The 22,205-nt window shown below is 36.2% G+C and overlaps 1 protein-coding gene across 1 annotated transcript in view; it reads left to right on the top strand.

Annotated features, from left to right (window-relative positions):
* The window catches only part of CWF19L2 (CWF19-like 2, cell cycle control (S. pombe)), a 76,986-nt gene that overhangs the window by 46,692 nt on the left and 8,089 nt on the right, over positions 1-22,205 (top strand). The window contains exons 12-13 of the mRNA XM_009276952.1: positions 17,045-17,257; positions 18,316-18,432. Coding sequence (XP_009275227.1) covers positions 17,045-17,257; positions 18,316-18,432 — 330 coding nt within the window. The remainder of the gene's footprint in view (positions 1-17,044; positions 17,258-18,315; positions 18,433-22,205) is intronic.

Raw genomic sequence — 22,205 nt, 5'->3', positions numbered from 1 at the left:
CATAGCTTCCAGGAGGATCTGTTCCATGATCTTCTCAGGCACAGAGGTGAGACTGACTGGCCTGTAGTTCCCCGGGTCTTCCTTTTTTCCCTTTTTAAAAATGGGGGTTATGTTTCCCCTTTTCCAGTCAGTGGCAACTTCACCGGACTGCCATGACTTCTCAAATATGATGGATAGTGGCTTAGCAACTTCATCCGCCAGTTCCTTCAGGACCCGCAGATGGATCTCATCGGGTCCCATGGACTTGCGCACCTTCAGGTGCCTTAGATGGTCTCAAACCTGATGTTCTCCCACAGTGGGTGGCTCTTCATTCTCCCAGTCCCCGCCTTTGCCTTCTGCGGCTTGGGTGGTGAGGCTCGAGCACTTGCCAGTGAAGACTGAGGCAAAAGAGGATGTCCTGGATAATGAGTTAATTTATGCTCACAGGCTACACAGATTTATACATTATGGTTCCATGAGTGATTCCACTTAAAAGAATGGCCAGCTCACAGACAGATACTGCAGTGCGAATGGAATGATTAATTTCTGTTATACAAACTGAGTAATAAAGGATACTTTCTGTGCTTGATATGGAAGTGTTTGACAGAGATGATTTCCAATAGCTGCGACATAGAGTTTCTCTAGCATGCTTCAAATTTTACTAGGTTACTGCTCCAGTATTTTGTGCACCACTGAGCAGTTTTTGAAAAAGCTTGTTAGCATGGAATTAGTATCATCACACACAAAATTTGTTTTTCCATTTATCTAGAAGGCAGACAAGATCCTGGAGAGTAGGTTTTGGGTGTGGGTTGTTTTTTTTTTTCTTTTTACAATTCTCCTTCTTCAGGCAATTCTTAAAAGAATCAGAAAAGCCATGGTAGTGCCCAGTAGAAAATATTTAACCTGATGCTATAAACCATCTGGCAGGAAGTTCTTCTGGAGACATTATCAGAACTTAGTGTGGTTTATGCATCTTCTCGTTCAGCTGCTTCTGGTAGAAGTTCTCATTCTCTCCCACTGGCATACTGAAAAAAAAAGATGCTCTTGGGGTCCGCTTAAATAAACATGTCTTGTTGCCAGTGTTTGATTTCCTTCTTTACCTTCCTTTCCAAAAAAACCCCAACCCAAACACATAAAACCTCTGTAATAGTGTGAACTATTAACTATAATTAACTAGCATATCTGTCATGCAAACATTTACAAGTGAATGAAAACATAAGGACACAATAAAACTTTGTACTGTCCACATCATATGATAATAAGCATAACAAAGAGAAATGCTTGCCATTTTCTCAAGGACCTTATTCATCTTGTATTGTCTTGTCTCCATTAAGTATTTTCTTCAGAAGAGGTAACTTTCTTGAAAAATGGTCATTGGGGTGTTTGTGTATGAATGTCTATATTAAAACGTAAGTGGAGTGGAATTAAAAAAATCTTTAACTGAAATCTGGGCATCAAAGGTGAGTTTGTAAATCAATATTAACATGTCTTTCTGAAATTATTAATGTGCTCAATTTGCCCTGGGTTTACTCTGATGTTTTCATATGACTGCTTCCACTGAACAGTTTACAGGATTGCTTTTTGTGCTCTGATTCTTTTCAGAGGTGTGAAAATAAAACCAGGCTAATTTGAGCTTCCTGAGTTTGGTAATAGCAAATGTTTGCAGTGCCCCGATGAAGACATAGTGGAGAGTGCTCTCAAAAAGAGAAATATTTTTTTGCTTGGATTTTTCCAAACTCAAATGAAAAGCCATTTGGACTTTTCTGAGAAACGTGTACATTTATACAGTAATGTATTTGGCTTGCCCCTGAAATTTCTAAACTTTGTGAGAAGTATTGTTTGTGTATTCATATATTTATTGATTCCAAGTTTCTTCATTTCAAACTAGAAATAATGTTTGACTCTTAGAGCACATTCAGTTGTCCTTGGTTCAGTTTTTGTATTTTTGACATTATATTAAGTAATTATTAATAGAAGGAAGACTAGCAAACTTGAAAGGACATCAAAGATTTCTATATTATTTAGTTTTGTAAGTCTTCAAAGGGAAAATTCTGATAATTTTTCTTTGTAATTTTTTCATTCTGTTCTTTTTTTCTATTCAATTTTGAAATGCTGTGAATTTTCCAAGTTCTTGATGACCGAGACACTTAATGCGAGAGCAGCTACATGAGAGATACACTCAGCCCAGTATTCTGTGTCCAAAAGTGACTGCTTAGGAGAAAGAGTATAAGAACAGGTCACATTTCCAACGATGCAGCCTTTATGTACTTTCCTGGCCTTTAGCAATTTGTAATTTTTTATGGTACCTCCTTTCCTGGTATTTGTCTCTGGTTATAGTTATGTTAATTGGGGATCGGACTGAATATCCCCTGTAACTTCATTTCTGTGGCTCCTCATCTCCCATTCTATCATCTGTACCTCTTGCTAAAAGGCATGAGCTATAATTGGATTTGAAGAAAACAGAAAACCAGTACTGTAGGCATAACATCTTTGGTTAGCATTCTTGCACCTGCAGCCAGTTCCTCAAAGATTTTAGTTACTTGCACTGTAAGGATTTCTGGGACAATGGTGAAATTTGATCCATTTAGGAATGGTGCAGAAATGGCCTGGCTTAGTATGTAGCTGTTTTAAAAATAAAGGTTCTGTACAATGAGGGTGAACTTTGGCATCCATATCTGAACTTCCACATCCATATAGTAGAGGAAAAGGCAATATAGTGTTTAATTTCTATAAAGAGGCAATCATGAAGAAGCGTGGAGTATTTAGTGGGAGTTTAAAATGAGTACCTAAAGAGAAAATGCTTGCAGGTTATCTGGGCCTCTCTAGTACTCAGTGCTAACTGCATGTGTGTGCCACTGGTGAAAACATTCGAAGGGAGTGAACACCCTCCCAAAACGGGATGAAACTTTATTTAATCGTTTTTATTTAAAAATAATTCCAAGGGTGGGTGAACAGAAGAATAAAGAGCTTCTGGAGGTTAAAAGAAAAATCAAATCCGGAACCCAACTGTTATTTTAAAAGTACTTGTCATGTCCAAGTAAGGAGAATGGAAAAGAGCGTTAGCCTAGAAGACTTAGAAGTAAGCTTTGATAAGAAAGATTGAAAAATTATCTTGAGGGAATTACTTCAATTTTGAGTTAGCTAAAAGCATAAAACTAGCAGTTAAACTCATTGGAAGCAAGAAGCCTGCAGGAATGTGGTGTTGAAAAAACCTGATCAAGGTGTAATTAGAGCATTTAGGAAAGATAAGTGCATGCCAGAGGAACTAATGAACTATTTGCATTAATATCCTCTATAAATGAGGTCAGAGCGATTCTTTTGCATGAGCCATTATTTACAGGGAATAAGTGAAAAACTATCTCGTTAACAGTGTCAGTAAAATGAATTTTACTTCAATTTTATAGAAATCCATTATTTTAAAAAGAAACTTGAATTTGCGATGAATAATAACAAATGACTAAAACCGAATGGTCCTCACTTAAGTGGTTCGAAAGAAATCAGGTGTGACATGCTGAACTATGAACTGCTGAGTGTAATCTTTATTCATCCTGAGGAACAGAAGATGGCAAGTATAATGGTAATCTTCAAAAATAAAACAAAGGGCAGGAGTAAATGTGGTTTTTTATTATAAAAGGAGGTTACCAGTGGATTCATCAGGAATCTCTTCTGTTCAACACATACATAAACCATCTGGAGGAAGGGACACTTTATGACCTGACAATTTGTTATTGTTGCATAATTATTCAAGACTGTAAAAAATGGAGGTCACTGTAAATGTAGAATTTCAAAATACAAAGCTGGGATTTTTCTAACACTGTGAAACTTATATCTGAACTGATTCTTAAGATTCACTTTAGAGAGTCACTGGAGAGATGTACATATTTTAGTGGTGTGAGTCATCTGTCCTATTTTGAATGCCGACTGAAAGACATTATGGGTCTAAAAGGAATTAAGATATCTAGCTCAGACACAGGAGATTATGCTATAGACCTCTCAAATAAGGAGAAAGAGATTCCACCATAAGTATTGAGGCAATAAATTCAGATGAAAGTCAGGGTTGATGAATGCAAAGTGATGGTAATCATGAAGCTGAGTGAAGCCATAACTGTGCATATACCACAAGAGGCTGTTACTGCTTGATTTGAGAGTCATTGCAGGTCTGCAAACATTGTCTCAGTGCTGGTGTGATTAAAAAGAGAAACAATTTTGGAGATTGTGGAAAAAAGGAAATTTAGACCAATTTGAAACATATAAAGCTACTATAGTGCACCTATGGTGCACCCATAGCTTGAATGCTACCCAAGCTCATAAAGCATACCCTGTGGTCACAGGCACAGCATGGTGGCCATTTGAAGAAAACCGAAGTAAGCAAAATTTCTTCAGCCTGGGGGGGGAGAAGGCAGCTGGTAGACTAGAACACACAATTAGCATAAAAGTTTAATAGAAAACAACTATTTTTGTTTCTCATATGTGAAGTGGTCACAGAGCAGAGTTTAACATGAAGGAGAGTTTTGTGTTGTTTTTTTTTTTTCTTCAGTGAAGAAGGAAATTGTAGAACTCACGCTGTAGAGCGTGAGATGCTGTGGAGGCCTTAATTGTGAGTGGGAGGAAAAAAGATACAGTGACTTTGTGAAGTACAGTTTCATTGGTAAATATTAAATAGGGAGATCTAGGTAGGGTTTTGACTCAGGATTTACACAGTGAAATGCTGTGAACTGCCAAGTGTGTAGCAGAAGTGTCAGTTCTATGTGCTTTGTTTATGCTTTTTCCCATATGTTTTAGCCATTGCTGGAGGTTGATTTTGCAACATAAAATGATCACACTGGGTTAGAGCAAGCAGCTGCGTTTAGTATGTTTCATTCTAAAAGCTTCTTTCTTTTTGGCTTTTTTTTTGTTTGTTTGTTGTGTTTAAGGATAAAAATCCTTAATAATGTTAAAAGAATGTATTGTGTTTCCTGCTTTATGCAACTGCTTTATTTTAGTTTGGGAAGGCTCTGAAGTTCCTATTGACTTCAATAAGCTTTGGGTCAGATGCTATGTACTGTGTTTCTTTTTTGTTCCTAGGCAAAGATGCACTACGTCACATTGTTTTATTAGAACAAGTGTCTTGAATGAATAGCTAACTCTTGACTAATCTTTTAAGATTGAGCCATATTACTTATTTACTAGCTAAGTGTGCTGGAGCATGTGCTCAAAGTAGATGTTTTTGTCAATTACTGTTCAAGATGAGGTTGTTATCTTTCGGCTGTACAAAGAATCTGTTGCAATGGATTTTTAGTTGTCCACATTTTAATTCATGGTACTGAAGTCCTCCAGTCCCATGCAATGTCACATTTAGGTTTTGGAGGTATTTTTGTTAGGCTTTCATAAAAAGAAGCATCATAGATGCCAGTTTTTCTTCTCTGTTAAAATCTGAAATGCTTTTGGTAGTTTCTGTACAGGTGATTCCCAGCTCTTGTCACCACAAAATGTGGTGGTCTTCCCCAGATGGTGATTGTTTCTTGATCCTCAATTAAGAAACTGGCTCCTAGGCATCCTGAGTTTTCCATGTCTTTAGGTAGAAGGCATTCTTGTTCACAGCACTGCAAGATCAGCGTTAGTGCTGAAGTGTTGGCAGCAGTCTGAAAGATTTGGTTGTGATCACAGATATTCTAGATGGTTTCTTTATGTACTTTATAAACCTATACTACAGAGAGCATCTGCATTATGATCTGGGGGCTCAGTGAGACAATCTTAAAAAATCTTGCATCTCTCCTAAGGTGTTTTATGTCCAGCAGGAAGTCTAGCAACCAAACCTCTTGTGTCAGTTTTAGTTTGATAACATAGTACACAAATTTGGCACATACGAGTTACTTTCTCTTCGTGCCTTCATTTGAGAAGTGGAAAAAAGTATCCACAAAAATGAATCTCTCATCTTTCAGAAGAGCGGTGGGAGGAAACTGCTGAATGTCTATAAATTATATCCTACCTAGGATGGGATAAGGGAGATCCTACCCCTTAAATTCTGTTGAATAATTTCATTCATCTTAACAGTCTGAACTACTTTTGTTGAGTGGTTGTTGTGTTTTCTTAGGTGTGGCTACTGGGATAGAAGTTATCCATTGCAGACAAGGCAATTGCCTTTAAAGAATGAAATATAGGGTATATTTTTACCAACAACTTTCCTTTAAGGATCTCTCTTGCACAATTGCTTCTCATTACAGTGTTGTTTTTGCTTCCATAAGTTCTAATGTCAAATCTGATGCCAACATAATTTGCGGGAAGATGGATGTTTGAGGGGTGGCTCATCCTTAGGTTCAATTAGATGCCTCTTTTTGGTTGAATGGAAAACAAACCATCATTTGTTTGAATTACCAAAAAGAGATTTTTTTTTTTTCTGTTGCATTTGTTAGTTGTCTTAAAATTGCTGGCTGCTCAGCCAAGTAAAAAGAAAAGTTAGACTACAGACTTAAGGAGCTTCTGCTACCATAATATGGCCAAATGTGTCTGTGTTTGTTTTTTTTTTGTCTGTTTAGAGCTTCTATCTTATGGCCAGATTATTTTTCCACATTGTCTGTATCTTGTTCAGTGCAGTGAATGTTCAGTGTCTGGCAGCAAGGTTGCTCTCCAGTCCTTACAGCTCTTCGGTTATGTAGTGTGATCACCCTTACTGCCACCTTTAATCCAATGTGAATTTACCACTGTGAACTGAGGAGGCTAAACCCTCCCTGTCTTCATCACCTCAGTCTTGTGCAGCGTGTTTGCTCCTACTCCCATGATGTGTTGGACCAGCCAGCAGTGTAATTACCCCATGCGGTTGTGGCTGTGGCCAGCCGTGGTTACTGACTACAGCACTATTATTTCCTTCACGGATTTTCCCAGGTCTCTCATCACTTTCCCAGACTATGCCAAGAAGAAAATTCCAGCTGCACGGCTCTTGAGGACAGAGGAAATGGGCACTGCTCTCACGAACGGCAACAGACTGAGAAAGACAGACCAGCATATTTTCCGGCTTTTGCACAGCTGAATGCTCTGCTCCACTGCTCTGCTCTGCTCCATGAATGTTACTTTCCTGATGTTTAGTGTTTTAATGGTATTTCAAATGATATACAGGCTAGTTGTTATGCATCTCTGAAGATAATGACATAATTGCAGTTTTGTAAAGTGAGATGGGGATGTTGAAATAGAAAGATATAATTCATAAAAGGATTTCCTTTTTTAAATGAGACTTGGAAGAAATGTCAGTACATAGACCCAAAATCTCTATCCATGAAACCTCTGTCTAATCCCATTGGCAAATGAAGGTCTATATGACGTTATCTCATGCCTGACTCCCACTCAGATTCACAGACTAAACATCTGTTGTGGTCAAGCTATACTCATCCTTACAAGTCTTTTTCCCACCTGTAAAGTTTCCTTTTCTCAAGAGGTCCACGAGATCAGATGGAGGGAATGTGCCATCTCCTTGCTATTTGTTTACCTCTTGAGCCCATGTTTTAAATTTAGATGAAAAGCAAATTGCAATTTATCATTCCCCTCTTGCCCATTCTTCTTTTTCTAGTCATGGTTCTAATACAACCCTGTTGTACTTGAGGCTCTTCTGTTACTTTCTGGCTTCTGTTCACAGCAGGTTGATGTGGACGTCAGTTATCTCAAATGGTTTGAAATACAGCCAGTCCCACAGCTGTCCCATGCATGCTATTATGTCAAACTTATGAACATCATGAAAAAGCCTCAGATCTTTAATTTTCAGTGGTGAAAAAGCTTTTTTTTTTAAACAAAACTTAAAAGGCCAACAGTAATCTTTTTGAGATATGGAAAAAAACAGGTCTTAATGTCTGATTCTTTCATACTTCACTGTTGCGCCTAAAGAAAAATAACCTGTTTGAAGTTACTGTATTTCTACTTTTTTCTTTCTTCAGCTTGGAAAGCAGATTGGGTTCTCGCTGCTACAGAAGCATGACTATAGGATACAAGAAAGTCAACAAAATATTTGAAAACTGATTTTTTTTTTTTCCCCTGCCAGTTTTCGAGTACAAAATATGTGTGAAGTTTTAGGTTTTCACTACTGATAGCTTTGAGTACCCTCTCTGTAGTTCCTTCTGCTCTTGACTGTTGTAAGTAGTTCAATTTTCTCAAATTCATGCTGTTAAGACTTATGTAATCCTTTCACTTATGTCAATAGATGCTTGTGGGTGTATAGATTTCTAGAACATTACCTCAATAGAAATTACCTTCTATTTGTACGCATAAATTCTACTAAGGCTTTTTTTTTTCTGTTTGATTACATTTTACTAAAAGAAAGTGAGAAAGATTAATTTGTGTTGTTCATCAGACCATTTAAATTTTGGCCATAAACTCATTTTATTTAAAAATCTCTGCAGTAATCCATAACATGAATTTAAGCAGTGAAAAATACAGAACTATATTAGTAATGCTGACCTTCATTTATGGATTTAGTAAAGAGGTGTGCTGATATTACAGGTTTGCAAAAAGGGAATTTGCATGTTGCCTTTCCTTGGTTCTGAAGTCTGTAAAATGGAAAATTGCTTTCAGCCTTATCACTTTTACTTGCTGTGCAAACCTACCTGTTGCACATCTTTGCATTTCCATCACCATAAACCAAAGTAATAGTCTAGAAACATTTCAAAAGCTAAAGTGAAAAAAGCAGAATGTTGCTGCTGCTACTATTATGTAATAAACCTTTTTCTTCTCTTTCTTCACATGGTGAAGCCATTCTAGCACAGTATTTAATAGACATGATAAAACTCTAACAAAGCTCTGGTGCACTGATGCTTTTTACATTTACTTAAAGATCTACGCATGTGCATGGTTTGCTGTAAAAAAATTAATATGAAAACCCAAGAGAAAATAATTTCAAACACCTTGTTCTGCGTTACGCTACATTTCAGTTCAATGCACTAAACAACTTTCTGTGTATATTGTGTGGACACAAAGTTAAAGCTGTTCCTGCATGTGACAGCTAGATTAGGAAAGAAAACCTTGGAACAGGAGGAACTGTGTAGAAGCAGCCTGTTTTAAATGACTGCATAAGCATTTGGCGTTCTTCATGAATTATGTTAAAGTTACAAGATATGTTGCAAATGAAGACTTGTGCAGGACAGTCTTTTCTAGGCATTTAAGTTATGGCCAGGGATAACTGTAAAGTTAAGTGCTGATCACACCTTTAATAGCAGATTTCTGTGGCTGAAGGTATTTTGTTCGGCTTGCATTTCGTTTCATTGACTTGCATATAAAATTTTATCTGTCCTAATAACTAATTATAGCAAAATCTGCAGTTTTCATTTCAAATAACTGAAGCAAAAAGCAGCGTGGTCCCTAACTTTTGAGCAGTACTGTGCTGTTTGTTTATTGCTTGACTTCTGCTGCTCAAAGGTAATCCTGAACTACTTTGCTCATCAACATGATTCATAATATTTTCCTGCCGGTGTCATAGGCCTTAAAAGCACTCTGTGCGTTGATATGTTAAAATCCTTTGATACTATGTGTTTAACATATTATTTATTTCACTGGGATGATAGGTTTGGGAAATGCCTATATGTTGAATTAAACCTACAAATTCAGATGTCTGTGGTCGTAGGGAGATTGGAGTTGTAATAAAATTAACATGATAAAATTCTGCCTTGATTTGGCTTGAGCAAATGCTATTTGAGATCAGAAAGACTTTCTGAGGTAATGCTGTTGTAAACAATAAGTGCTAAATGCTGAATAAATTTAAACATGATGAGATGTATTCATATGTCACGCAGGTTTATATTCTAAAATAATAGTTTCTTGTTCTTTATTGCAGCTTCCCAAAATATATTATGAGTACAACATTCCACAAATATTAACTCTGTCATTCCAAGTTGAAGACGTCAGTGTTTCCATGACAATTTAAAACCAAACTGATATGTTTTATACAATCCATAGACTTTTTTCACAAATTTTCCAAGCAGATGCACTTTTATTAGCTTATATGGAAGTAACTTTAACTATGATTGCGTTAGTGAGAAAACAGGAAAAGCAGAAGTTCAATAGTTGCATACAAAATAGAACAAGAAAATAAACAGAAAAGTACATCTACAAAAAAGCTGAAAATAACCCACACTAGAAAGATGCAGGTATATTTTGTTATCATGCTAATTGTGTTTAATGGAATTTCCTGTTTAATCCCCAAATTTCAGAGGAAATTTGAAGAGGGAAAAAAGTGTACTCAGGGTATTATATAGGAATAATCCCTGATGATTAGGAGTTCTGTCTTCTGAGGTTTCCTTTCAGTATCACAATGATATTAAATTCTTTAGTAGGACTTTCTTTCCAAAGGGCGCACCCAAAAGCAAGTAACAGCAGCAGAGGGAGAGAGGGGAGACACAAGATGCAGCACACTTCAGATGGAGTGTGTAGGCAGCCAGCAGTGTATAAGACTCCAGGGATTTTACTGTAGCAATAGGAAAACCAGAATCAGTTTAAAATTAAGCTATGACATACAGTTCCATCAGTCTGAACACTTGGCAGAGAAATGAGGCTGACCCTGGAGTGTACGTGACACCAGATCTACAAGAGTTACTTTTGGAGGTAGCCCCATGCCAAGGTGCCTAATGGCTTCAATAATGTAAAAAATGAAAAAAAGACATCAATTATTTTTTGAAAAGAATGTTATGTAATGAAATTATTCATGTAATATATTCATATTATTCATGCTAACTATAACGTTAAGGATTTCATCAGCAAATACAACATTGATTTGAGAGAGGGAAAAATTACATTCTCACTTATGTATAGACGCTGATCTCTTTCTGAATTCCTGTGCTGAATGGTTAGCGATATCTCTCCTTGTTTTGGGTTTTAGCCACATTTGCACACATTAGATCTGTTCAAATGAGAGCCCTAAGGATGATTTTTATCTGCTCCTGAAAGAAGCTTGGATGCATTCCCTGACTGCTGTTTAAATGTTTGTGTATTACAGGCCTTTCTTGGCCAGGGCAAGCAAAACTGTGATGCCGTCCCTGTTGGTTAAACCAAAACTGCATCCTGTTGTTTTCCAACTGCAGGTTGTGGAAAACGGATCCCCTGTCAGACGGATGGTAGAAATTTCACAATTGTACAATTACACCGTGAGGTGTAGGAGGCTATGTCATTTTGCCTGGTGCTAAGAGTCCTAAAGCTGCCTGTGTATTCTCTGGTTAACCGGTGCTTGCCAAAAGAGAAGGAAAAGTTGGAAAATAGAGGGCGCATACGAAGGAGGAATGTGGCAGATGGTTCCAGAACAAAATGAAATGTGAAAGAGAAGACAAGGGACTGTGGAGATGATCTGTCTTATGAGAACATCAGTTTAGGTTAGCTCTTGTTTTTGGCCAGTTTTTGGTAGAAACAAGGACTTCAGGTGCATTGTCTTTATAGATGTCTGAATTTCTTATATTAACTTTAGGCAGTTCAGTGATGGTTTTTTAGGACATCCCAATTTAAAACTCATACATAAAAGTGACTACCTGCTTCTTTCCGACCTCTGTGCAGCACCTGAAATACAGCAAGCGCAGCATCTGGTACAGTGAGGGAACTAAATACACAACTTCCAGAATGCATTGACTTTCACCATTAACAGGTGTGATGCTTCAGCTGATGCAGAACAGCAGCTTTCCGGCGAATCTAATATATCAGCATAGTTCCTTCCATGGATTTGTACTAGCTCTGTCTTTTGTATGGAAGAAGATAATGTATGAAAGAAATCAGTTTTTAAATGATTGCTTGCTTTCCTTCTGGCATTTTGGAGAACACTCTCTTCTTGTTCTTTCAATTCCCCTTTAACTTGTTTGGAGAGATTTTATTGTAGCCAAATAATGCAATTGGCAGAACACACGGGGCATCTTATTGTAAAAGTAAGAGTACAAATTTTTTGAAAGAGAATTTCTATTTTCTTCCCGAATAACTTTTCAAGAAGGCCAATATTTAGAGTAGCAGTTGAAGGGTACTCTAGTCTGCCATGGTAGCAGCTACATTTTATTTTATTTCAGTTCTGACACATTGATGTTTGGCATTTGTAGGATTTGAGGGATAATAATTTTTAAGGAATTATGCCCTTAAAAAAAAAAACAACTTTTTTTTTCATTGCTGCTGGCAAAGAATGTGTTAGTGATGATCATTGCTACTATTCCAATATTGCAGACTAAATGTCTTTAGTGGTTTTCTGTTTGTTTTTAAGGCAGAAAACATTGCTGCATGGATTTTCCCACTTATATTCATATCATATCTTCATATATTCATATTCAGTAGGAATACAGAATTCTTGCTGGATGATATTTTTGCCTGTTTTTAGGTTTCGGTACTTCCTGAACTGTTTTGGAGTATGTTGAAAGGGCACTGTGGTAACGTGGGAGTTGCAAAGAAATTCTTATTCCTTTCATGACTGTTGTTCTTAGAGGTGAAAACATATGACATTTTAACACTCTTTTAAAGTCATCTAAAGGATGTGATAAACCATGGCAAGAAATGAAGATTCAGGGACAGGGTGACGATCTGTAACTTGGTCTCTGTCTCAGAACTGCAATATAATGGCACTGTGCACTGATGTGCTAGACTTGAATAAAGGTCTCGTAAACTTCTCCTTAAAGATGGGGGAAAAAAATAACCCCTCATTTTCCATTTTCTCCTTGTCTGTTTTTCTTCAGCAAGGGAAGGATATAGTGCTTGAAGAGCATCCAATTGGACATGAATTATTAATGACTAGGCTTTTTTTATTGCACAAGCAGGTTGAAATGTTTAAAATAACTTTCTTCTTAGACCCTGCTTATTTCAAGCACTTATTTAATGTCTTTGAAGCTGAGGTGTTTGTTTCTTGAACTGCCTTTCATTCCTTATTATCTTCAGTTATTTGTTAGTATGGCAATGGGATCTATAATTTTGTTGCTGGTGGAGACTCTGTGGTAGAGGTAATCTGAACCTGCCTGATCTGTGAATAATTCCTTCTCTAAATATCCCTTTACTATGGCTTCTCTCCCCAAAATGCTGCATTGCTACCTACCTTTTCTTGTTCCTTTGCTTCTCCAAAGTAATCTTATGTTTATTTTACTTCCTTCCCCAATGTGCTTCATCTAATTCTGTCGATGAACATATATTACATCTTAAACCAGAATTGCAGTGTTTTCTGGCTCCTATTGCCTCTAGCTGTATGAAGAACTTTTCTACACATCTTTTTATTTCCAGGAAAAATCCAAAATTTTGTTTAAGACTCTCTACTGACTTACTCTAGCGTGGTGCACAGACCTTGGGTGGGATCCAGGCTGCACTAGGAGCTTACATTGAATGAGTGATGTATGCACATGATTCCACTTATGTATGTAGCCTGTTTAGTAATATTAGAAGTGAAGGTATTATTTAATCTTTTCCACTGTTTCCCTTTACTTTGAGGACTTCTGATTTTGAATTCTGAAATAGTACTGTAGGATTTCCAGGAAGCACTAGGATAACTCTCTGGTGCAACTGTGGAATCTTTCTCACCATTCTTTTGGGTGACTCCAACTTTTGCCAATGGCTGGTTGGTTCGTTGGTTTGTTTTTTTCGTTTTCCTTTTTTTTGTTCCATTTGTTGTTTGTTTGGGTGGTGGGTTTTTTTTGTTTGTTTTTTAAGTCTCCTGAATTGTTTGTTTTCACTGACTCCACTCAAGGTCATGTATTGGACTTTATATTGTTTCAGACCTACTCTTAGGTTTGAGTCATTGAATTATGAATATTTTTTCATATTGCATTGAACATGATGCAGAAAACTACAATTCCTGAAGAACAGCAGCATCATTTCTTTTTGGTCTTACTGAATTACCATTTGAAATGTAGTGATCTTCTGTTGGTCATGACTGTACCAGGAGAAACCAAATCTGGTCTTTAGACAGCACTTACTTTTTAAAGTTTACTGCTTTTTAGGTGAGCATTCTTTTTTGAGTCCCAGGTGTCTTACGGTATATAGCACTTCATCCACTGTTGAAAAAAGACATCATCCAGCCTGTTTAATAAGATGAATATCTATTTCATCACTAAACAGAATTCTTGGCTTGTGTTCCTGTGACATAAGGGACTTGCATAAGAGGATCTGTAGACTATTTTTAAGGTGTTTTGAAAAGCACTATTATTTAAAAGAGGTCATGCATAACAAACCAGGGATTTCCATGACTACTTTTAAGTGCAAGCAAAGCAAAATAGTAATGGTATTCTGTGCTGCGTGTGATACTCCTGATATCCAAGGTGGTTTGATTTCCATTCTTCCTTTTCTTTGTAGTCTGCCAGCTGTCTTGTTTCATGTGTATTTGCATTCTTATGGCAGATTTTTTTTTTATTAAAAAAAAGTAAACCTTTACTTTTGGTAATAACAAAATGGTGCCATACTGTAGGTGGTGCTTATTGGTGATTCTTCTACTGAAGTTCCAGATTTACCTTTCTTATGCTTATATGACAGAAGAACAGAGACTTGATTTTTGACACCCAAATCACTAGATATTTTTTCTACAGCTCAGGAATCTCCTGTTTATTTTAAATATAGATTACAGCATTGTAGTAAAACAGAACAAGAACAGAGTTGAACTATTGAACTGTTGATTTTAGTCTGCAGTGGCTTCCAGTAGGAAATGCACATAAGCAGTTAAATGTATTATAGCTAAATAAAGTAATATCAAGGAGGCTGTTCCTCAGTTGTTTGGTAATGAAAGTACTGAGCATATACAAAATAAGCTACTGGTCTGTGTTAGAGAATTGCAGTGTTCAGGAAAAGCAAGAGCTGTTGTCTGTGGGTTTTTTTGGGGGAAAGTTACTTATCTACACTACAAAATAAAGTCTTAATTTCTTTTCATATCAGATTTACACCAACCATACCTGGGATATTTGGAAGATTTTCTTTTATTTGGAGACTGTGTTTCAATTATGACAGTATACCTTCAAAATGCCTTCAGCTAACATTAGTCCTTTGCTAGGGCTACCCCAGTGAGTATTCTAAAATATATTAGGACTTGTTGTGAAGACATTTCTACCATTTCCTTAGCGATTCGTGGAGCAAAACTACTCATACATAAATCTGCCAAGACTCTGAAGGACCAGCACCTCCAATATCAAGAAATATGTGTAACGTACTGTGGTGTGGTTTTTTTTTTTTTTTTTTTTTTTTTTTTTTTTTTTTTTTTTTTTTTTTTTTTTTTTTTTTTTTTTTTTTTTTTTTTTTTTTTTTTTTTTTTTTTTTTTTTTTTTTTTTTTTTTTTTTTTTTTTTTTTTTTTTTTTTTTTTTTTTTTTTTTTTTTTTTTTTTTTTTTTTTTTTTTTTTTTTTTTTTTTTTTTTTTTTTTTTTTTTTTTTTTTTTTTTTTTTTTTTTTTTTTTTTTTTTTTTTTTTTTTTTTTTTTTTTTTTTTTTTTTTTTTTTTTTTTTTTTTTTTTTTTTTTTTTTTTTTTTTTTTTTTTTTTTTTTTTTTTTTTTTTTTTTTTTTTTTTTTTTTTTTTTTTTTTTTTTTTTTTTTTTTTTTTTTTTTTTTTTTTTTTTTTTTTTTTTTTTTTTTTTTTTTTTTTTTTTTTTTTTTTTTTTTTTTTTTTTTTTTTTTTTTTTTTTTTTTTTTTTTTTTTTTTTTTTTTTTTTTTTTTTTTTTTTTTTTTTTTTTTTTTTTTTTTTTTTTTTTTTTTTTTTTTTTTTTTTTTTTTTTTTTTTTTTTTTTTTTTTTTTTTTTTTTTTTTTTTTTTTTTTTTTTTTTTCTCCCTGTCATTTTGGTAAGGAGATTATTGAAACTATTCAAGGTAAAATTACAGTCAAGTATAGCATAAAAGTATTGCAGCACTGGGATTTCATTTAAAGAGAAAAACTTGAAAAAATTATTTTGAATGCTTTTTACATTTGCTTTACCTATATGTGCTGAATGTTTAGGGTATTAATGGCACATAATTTTAAAGTCGTGTAGAGCAGCCAAAGCAGAAAATGGAGAAATACTTTCCTAAGTCCTTTAAAAAGTTAATTTTTACAATCAAGACTTGCTAAGTCTTGATTTAGGCAAGATGTCATGGGATTTGTTTGTCATCAAAATAAAAAAAGATTGATAAAGCCTAATGAGATACATATATATATATATGTGTGTGTGTGTGTGTGTTCTGTGAGTTATGAAACTTAGTGAAATCTACTGTCATTTGGGTTTGAGTCCCATGACCCCCATACTTTTCTTGCTTTCCTTTCCATTCATTGTCTTTTGCTGCTGTTGCCGTAAGCCCACCTTCTTACAATGTCCTCTGTCACCTTGCGTCACCTTCAGTTCCTCCAGTTCCTATCTACAGACTCCATCCCTCCCAAATATCATCTAGGTGAGACGTATCCAGTTTGTGTGGGTTTCCACTATTAAGATCCTGTAAGATACCACTGACCCTGAAGCATGCCTTCATAACAAATTTAGTATTTTCAGAGTTTCCTTTTAAATGTGGCACATTTAACTAAAATGTAGCAATTAACGAGCAAACAAAAAAACCTGTGGATCATTGAGCTTCGTTTCTGGTAATGTGCTAGTTGTGTTAGTTATCCATATGTAGCAACAGGTGCACTCAAGAAAGACTAAGTATTGAAGACCAAGACTGTTTTCTTCACAAAATGGCTTAGTACTGTTCGCTTGGTAAGCATAACTGTTGGCATGTTTTCACAGAATGTGAATATGAGATGCAGAGTCACGGTCTAGTTATTTCATAAGAGATGATTTAAGGGATAGTGATAGTCGTAGTAGGAGAGGAGGAGGAAGACCGAAATAAAATATATGATAATGTATGATTTAAAAAATTGTGCATCTATTTAGAGCTGAAGTTATGTCAAGATAATATTGAAATACCTAGCCCTTAACTTGAGATGGAATATAGTAATATACTCTTCTCACTGCTGTCACACATCTATATTTTAATACCTATGCTGTCTGACTGCTCTCAGGAGCTGTACCTGATGATTGCATGTGCTCCAGTTGCCATATGGAAGGAAGCAACGCTACTGCTTACGTACTTTATGCTTTTCTCAATAAAGGATACTACAAAGAGCTAAGTATTTCTTCTTGCTTATTTATATACACATGCAATTTTTCTGTGTATCTTTTCAGCTCATGGAAAAAACTGACAGAGAGTACTACACTCTGGATGACATGTTTGTTTCCAAAGCAGCCAAAAGAGCGCGCAGTGGGGAAGAGGAAGAAATACAAAGAAGAAAAGCAATACATGAGCACCAGCAGCTTGCTGCACGCATGGAAAAGTGCCCATACTGCTTTGATAGCAGTGAACTTTCTAAACATCTTATTATTGCAATTGGCACCAAGGTAAGAAAACAGCAATTTAACACAAATGTAAAAATAAAAAAGAAATAAAGGAAGGCAGTGTTAATGTTAGAGTGCCTAAGATTAAGAACGAAATTGCTTCTATGAAATGATTTTTTGTTCTGCATCTTATTTTCCTTGCACTTCCAACTGATTTCACAAATTCCTCAAGAGTGAGGGAGAAAAAGATATAAATCTGTCATGAATTATAAAGCTAATCTTTGATATCAGAACTTCAGATTTGTGGAAGACAGGAGCAATAATGAAAGATCTGAGTTCAGAGATTAGACTGTAGGTAGATTTGTGGAAGACTAAATCACGCTGCACTGGAGGAAATCTGAACGGGTGAAGAATTGTATCTCAATCATATCAAAGAAAATTAAGTGGAGAATTCAATTTTTTAAACCTAAAATCCTTTGAAATAGAAGTTTGGTACGAGGAACCTCCTGCTTTCTGTTAATGCTTTTATAAGTTGCATAAATATTTGGTTTTATAACATATGAAATGCTTCAGTATAGGCTTTTTTGTCATTCTTTCTCCAAAGTTTTCATTTATTTTTAATGTCTTTCATTTGATTTGAAACTTTTTATAGGCCAAGGAATTAAATAAATACATACAGATTTGTATCTGTGTGTATATATATGCATATACATATGTGTTTATATATCTAATAGATATACACAGAGATATATCTATATGCATTTTTATATATTATATTTTATTAAAAATGCATACAGATATATATCTCTATTAAAAAAAATGTATTGTAATGGACCAAATAGTGTGATTTCATAATAGTTAGGATACCGGTTGGTCTATAAGGCTGATATTACTGCCTTGTTGGTGGAGCTGCTGTCTGGATACTATTAGTTCATTGGAGCTACTGATGGATAAAGGTACTGTTTTAAAAACACTAAAATTACTCATACCTTGCTGTAACTAGAAGGTAACGGCTTCTGTTGGTTTGAATTTTAGCAAATGATATATTTCTTAGCCTTAGCAATGGGAAGGTTTTTAATGCTAGAAAAATGGGTATTTCAGTTTTTGTTCGCTTTTTATAGGTATACTTGTCTCTACCAAGCAACCAGTCCCTTACTGAAGGTCACTGCCTGATAGCCCCTCTACAGCACCATACTGCAGCCACTCTTTTGGATGAAGACATCTGGGAAGAAATCCAGGTCAGCTGGGATACTGTCTCATGTTCTAACATTTTTGTAAAATAACGTTGTTTTGAATAATAATGTACTTGTCATAAGTACCTATTTTCATAATTTCCAGCCCGGCAGCTCTTTTCTGATTCCACTAAGGGGCAGAACATTCTTGCATTATGGAGGAAAATTAGTGGTCAAAAATTGAAAAAGGGAAACGCGGGGTAAACACTGAAGAAAAGTTCTCATTTATAAGCACTAGAAAAAGTTGCCCGGAATGCTGCAGAACCTCTGTTATTGGAGGTCTTTGAAACCAGGTTAGAAGAACATCTCTCAGGGGTGACGTAGGTACAGCTCATCCCTTACAGAAAGTGGAATAATCAGCTTGGCAGTTAGGATTTCCTTGGGAGTGCTAAGGAAAAGAAAGGGATTGGCTGGGCAGAAAGATCACTTATAATGAAACACAAGCTGAAGATATGTTATTTACATATCTTCAGGTTTTTTAAGATAGTTTGGATTTTGGGTCGATGTCAACTGAGAGCGCACTATCTCATTCTTCAAATCAGTGAGGTGCCTGTTAGAATCCAATTTCCTACTTTTTTGAAAAGAATTATTAGAATAAAGTGCCAAGCATGATGGGTCATGTTTTCCAACTCTCCTATGAAGACATTTTGAAGGTTTTGAGTTCTGTTTTCTTTGGAAAAGGAAAATTGAGGGAGGAATGTAACAAGGTTCTGCCTAAGAGATTGACAGTAATTGGTCTCCCCCCCCTCCCCCCCCCCAACTGGATTATTAAAAGGGGAAAACAACTTGCAACCTCTTATATCAAAATATTGGATACTATTTCAGACTAGAGAAAGGCTTCGTTGCTTGCAGTTGCTTAGATTTAAAAGCAGGTTAATTCATGAGTTCGAAATGGTTTAAGTAACATTGATCTTGCCTTAAGCCTCGCAGATGGATTCTCTGACTTTCCAAATTTGCTCCCCACGTTCATTCTCATGGCTAATGTAATTTTTATACAGTGTTTCCTAGTAAATTATACTCCTCCCAAGCAGGAAGGGAAAGGAGTTCTTTTGTATATGACAGAAATGCCTAAGGAAGTTGGATAAGAAGCAAATAAGCGTAACGAGTAGGGATCAGGAGGAACAACAGAGCATGGAGAAAAGTGATAAACATGTTTATTCTATATCTTCTATTTATCGTAACCTCTTTTAACTAAATATATGTTTTTTTTCTAAATTTGTGTGAGAAAGAAAATAGGATAAAGAAAAGACAAGCAAATGCAGTTCCTGTATTCAACGCTAGTCTTTTCCTTGCTAGAAAATGCAACTAGTTGGTAACACCATTATCCATTGACCTTGTGAATACATTCATAGCCAGTTTAAACATTTCTTTGCAACAAAGTACTTCGGGAGGTGATGGACACAGATTTCCCCCCTCCCCAGCTTCTGTGTAATTCAGTAGGAGGAGTCTGGAAAGGCTTTAGCAGGAGTATAAGCATACATTTACTGAGTGACTAAACTAACTTTCTGATACCAGAGCCATATTTTATACTGCTGTTGTGGGGGGGGGGGGGAAATTATCACACTTTAAATATTCATGAAATGTTGTATTAAGCACATGTTTTAGATAACTATTTTTGCTGGGATATTTTTTTAAGATATGTTGAAAGAAAGCAAGAAGGATACTTTTATACTGTATGTCTTCAGGCACTTGAATTTAACATTTTGTGTGTTTTAGACTGATGTACTCACTTTACAAAGTAAATATGCATGTAATTTTTTTAATATGAAAAGATATAGATCTTTACATGTTCTGTATTGCCTGAGCTTTTACATGTATCAACATTGTGTGCATCTGAGCATAAGCCAAGCCTTCTTATTTGCTCTTGTGAATGATTTTGCCCTTTCCAGTGCTAATTATCCTTGATGTTTTGGCCCGCTCAGAATTTGGAGGAAAAGTGCAATGTATTTAAAAACAAGAAATTGCAGTCTGGGAAACGTTAGCTAACGTCTGCAGATATTCTAGGCTTTTCAGTGGATTTGTATTTCAGTTGATATTGCAGGGTAGCAACTGCAAGTAATAGTCCTTCCCAACCTTTGGTTTAATGTTTCTCTTATCTCACCACAGTTTCTTGCTTTGGTGTATTTCAGAAGCAGAGGTCTGGGGGCCAGGGTGAGGGGGAGAAGACAACAAGCTATTAATTCAGAGTTGTCTGTTGCTCTGCGCAGTAAAAGTCCTGTATCAGTCATGGTACAGTGATCTATTCACTGGGCAATATCTTCTCGCTGTGTTTCATCGGTTGTGTTAGGGGTGGTGGCGGTAGCATGTTCTTCTCACAGCATGGAGCAGCTTATTTGTGAGGAAAAATTTAGGGTACAAGGGCCTGCTTTGGAGAGCTTAAATACCTGGTTAAGATATATATTTGGCCAAGTTTCTCAGACTTTCAGTTTGATTCATACTGTGCAAGATGACAAAAGGATGGGGAGAAGAGAGCTCAATTTCTAGTCCTGTTGCATTGAAAACCTGGTAGTGATTTTTTTTTCCATCTGTTTTACTTCAGTACTTGCTGATGTTTATGAATATGTGTATTTGCTTATGCTTGTTTAATTCATCAACTGTCCATTTACATTACCATAGGAAATCTTAAACCTTTAGCTGGGATTAGCCTTTTAATTTTGTTGTTTGTACTTCTAAGTGTTGTTAATTGGGGAAAAAAAAAAAACTAACAACCAAAACAAAAACACCCAGTGGAAAAAGGACAACCTATGAGTTATGTGAGTTGTAGAGCTATAGTACCTGTGGTCTATGAGGCTCATACAGTTTCGGTGATTTCTTGGCTTACACTGTGGAAATGGTATAGGGAGCATGTATAATACAAAGATCTTAATTTTAAAAAAGCAGTTTTCAAGATCTGGAGACACTTTTGGAAACATTCACCCTGTCACAAAGTCAGATCTTTTGTGCATTTGAAAATGAGTCTGAATGAGTCTCTGAAATCATCCCGTGTACTTGGTAATTTAGTTTGGCATCTACATTGTAAGCTGTAGAATGATGCTTTTGCATATCTTGGATACAAATACTGACTGCCAAGAGTCAGGGAGCAGCAAGAGCGGGCTGCTCCACAGGGAAGGCAAGGCAGGGGTGGGTGACAGGCAAGGCAGGTGGGGGAAGTCACCTGACTGACAAGGCGCAGTCCCATGGTACCCAAGCCAGGAGAAGAGAGGAGGTCCCATGACGGTAGACAGGGTCAGCCACAGCCCAGTGATGGCCGGACAAGTCTGCAGTGATGAGTTAGGTTCAAGGTCAAGTCAGCAAGTCAGGGTCAAGATCAGCCAGACACATGGCTGGGCACAGGCATCCCTGAAATTTAGCTCAGGCAAGGACCAAAAGTGATGGCCTGAGCTTAATTGCAGCTCCTGAGTGAAGGGGGGCCAGGCCCCCACTTGTCACAGCTCTTTTTTTCCCCAGCTCTTTCTGCTGTGTCTGATCCCAGCTTATAGCTGCACCATGTCACAGCTGCCCATCTACATGGGCAGCCAGAGCCCTAGCAGGTACGAGAGGCTGCAGAGCCTGTTGAGTGTGTGCAGGGCCCACACTCAAGCTAGCAGAATTATAAATTGAAATACACTTTGAATGGGTGCAACACCTAATCTCTAAGGGGAACTGGTAACATTGAGGCCAGGTGTATTACAGTATTGCATTTGGTTAGCTTCCATACAGTGAAGATGGTGGTTGCAGCCATGGCTTGCTTTGGAGACAACGCTAACATTTTCCTTAAAGGTCAAACATGCCTAGGGAAA

Source organism: Aptenodytes forsteri, unplaced genomic scaffold (genome assembly GCF_000699145.1).
Source record: "Aptenodytes forsteri isolate BGI_AS27 unplaced genomic scaffold, ASM69914v1 Scaffold354, whole genome shotgun sequence".
Classification (NCBI taxonomy): domain Eukaryota; kingdom Metazoa; phylum Chordata; class Aves; order Sphenisciformes; family Spheniscidae; genus Aptenodytes; species Aptenodytes forsteri.
The sequence above is the reverse complement of the archived record's forward strand: the minus strand, read 5'-3'. Positions and strand labels throughout refer to the sequence as shown.